General features: G+C 44.9%; 1 protein-coding gene across 1 annotated transcript in view; it reads left to right on the top strand.

Annotated features, from left to right (window-relative positions):
- Nucleotides 1-1,566, top strand: part of LOC111671162 (serine/threonine-protein phosphatase 2B catalytic subunit gamma isoform-like) — a gene marked incomplete at its 3' end in the record, with an annotated part of 9,782 nt that extends 8,216 nt beyond the window's left edge. Inside the window, exons 5-7 of the mRNA XM_087179819.1 lie at nucleotides 588-765; nucleotides 916-1,041; nucleotides 1,486-1,566. Coding sequence (XP_087035945.1) covers nucleotides 588-765; nucleotides 916-1,041; nucleotides 1,486-1,566 — 385 coding nt within the window. The remainder of the gene's footprint in view (nucleotides 1-587; nucleotides 766-915; nucleotides 1,042-1,485) is intronic.
- Between the last annotated feature and the right edge of the window lie 6 nt (nucleotides 1,567-1,572).

The following is a 1,572-nucleotide window of genomic DNA, read 5'->3' as shown; positions in this document are numbered from 1 at the left end:
GGGTGAGTCACATCAATCTGTTGCTTTGATTACTCATTGATTATTATATTATATTATATTATATTATATTATACGCTGTAATTCTGTATTCTCTGCCATTTCTGATTATGCTTGTCTTTGGTTCTTTCTTTTTTTAATTTTCACAAAAAGAAACAAACACGAGAAAACCACCGTCAGAGCAGTAACTCATCTCCGCTGGATGACCAGATGTTCTGTGTCTCAGAAACATCTGCACAGGCTGAAACTGTCTCTTGATGTACATTTAATATCACTGTATAATTACAGTGTGTTTATTACCTGTACTACATATAGTTTATATTATTATTCACACCAGTGTTTATAAATCAAACAGTTTGGCTGCTGGCGTTATCTCTGCATCTGTTTCCACATTCGCTCATAGAGTCTGAGTCTGTGGTTTCCAGTCGGGGGGGGGGGGGGCGGGGGGCACATGATGATGTGAGGGGTCACCAGATGTTTAATGGGAGAGGAGTGAAGCAGAAACATGGTTCACTCAGTCACAGTAGATTTTTGAATATGTGCTCGAGCTTAATGAAATATTTAAGTGTCGTCTGCTCGTCTCTCTCTGAATGTTTCCCCCAGGGAAAGTTCATCTTCATCCTCACCCTCGTCTTCATCGTTTCCTTTGTGACTGTTTGTTTGTGTCCGTCAGGTATCGAATGTACAGGAAAAGTCAGACGACAGGCTTCCCCTCTTTAATTACAATCTTCTCGGCTCCTAACTACCTGGATGTGTACAATAACAAAGGTGAGAGGAGTGAAGGATGGAAACCATGGCAACAGGTTGGAAACCTTGAAGCCCTGGCAACAGGAGAGAGGAAATGCTGATGTGTATGTGTGTGTGTGTGTGTGTGTGTGTGTGTGTGTGTGTGTGTGTGTGTGTGTGTTCTGTCCTCAGCGGCGGTGCTGAAATATGAGAATAATGTGATGAACATCCGGCAGTTTAACTGCTCCCCTCATCCCTACTGGCTGCCCAACTTCATGGACGTGTTCACCTGGTCTCTGCCCTTCGTCGGAGAGAAAGGTGAGAGTCCTGTCACTGTGTGTGTGTGTGTGTGTGTGTGTGTGTGTGTGTGTGTGTAGAGGATTCACGCACTGAACGTAAAGTGAGGAAGATTTCCTAAATGAAGTAAGAATGTCCGCTCTTGTAAACACAACGATGGCTGCAGCTCTTATGACATCATCACCACGCGCTCCCTTTAAATGACCTGAAGCGTGTTGTGACTGGAGGAAGCTTCAGGAGCTGCTGGTTGATCCGGACGTTAATCTGGGGAACATCAGTCGCTCATCTCTCTTCAGAGCTCTTGTTACATAGAGCTGAGGAGCGCAGATGTTTCCATCATTCCTCCACCAGGACGAATGTCACACATTTCATTTCTTTTTCTGTGGTATTTAAAAATCTTGACGCTCGGTGTCGTCGTGTCGTTTGCACGTGTGTGTGACTCTGTGTTCTTGTGTTTCCACACAGTGACGGAGATGCTGGTGAACGTGTTGAACATCTGCTCTGACGACGAGCTGATGTCAGAGGGAGACGACACCTGTGAGGGTAAGAGGG

The sequence above is a fragment of the Seriola lalandi genome, unplaced genomic scaffold (assembly GCF_002814215.2).
Source record: "Seriola lalandi dorsalis isolate HSWRI2012SDOR001 ecotype SW California unplaced genomic scaffold, Sedor1 jcf7180002054871, whole genome shotgun sequence".
Taxonomy (NCBI): domain Eukaryota; kingdom Metazoa; phylum Chordata; class Actinopteri; order Carangiformes; family Carangidae; genus Seriola; species Seriola lalandi.
This window is presented reverse-complemented; position numbering and strand designations above follow the sequence as displayed.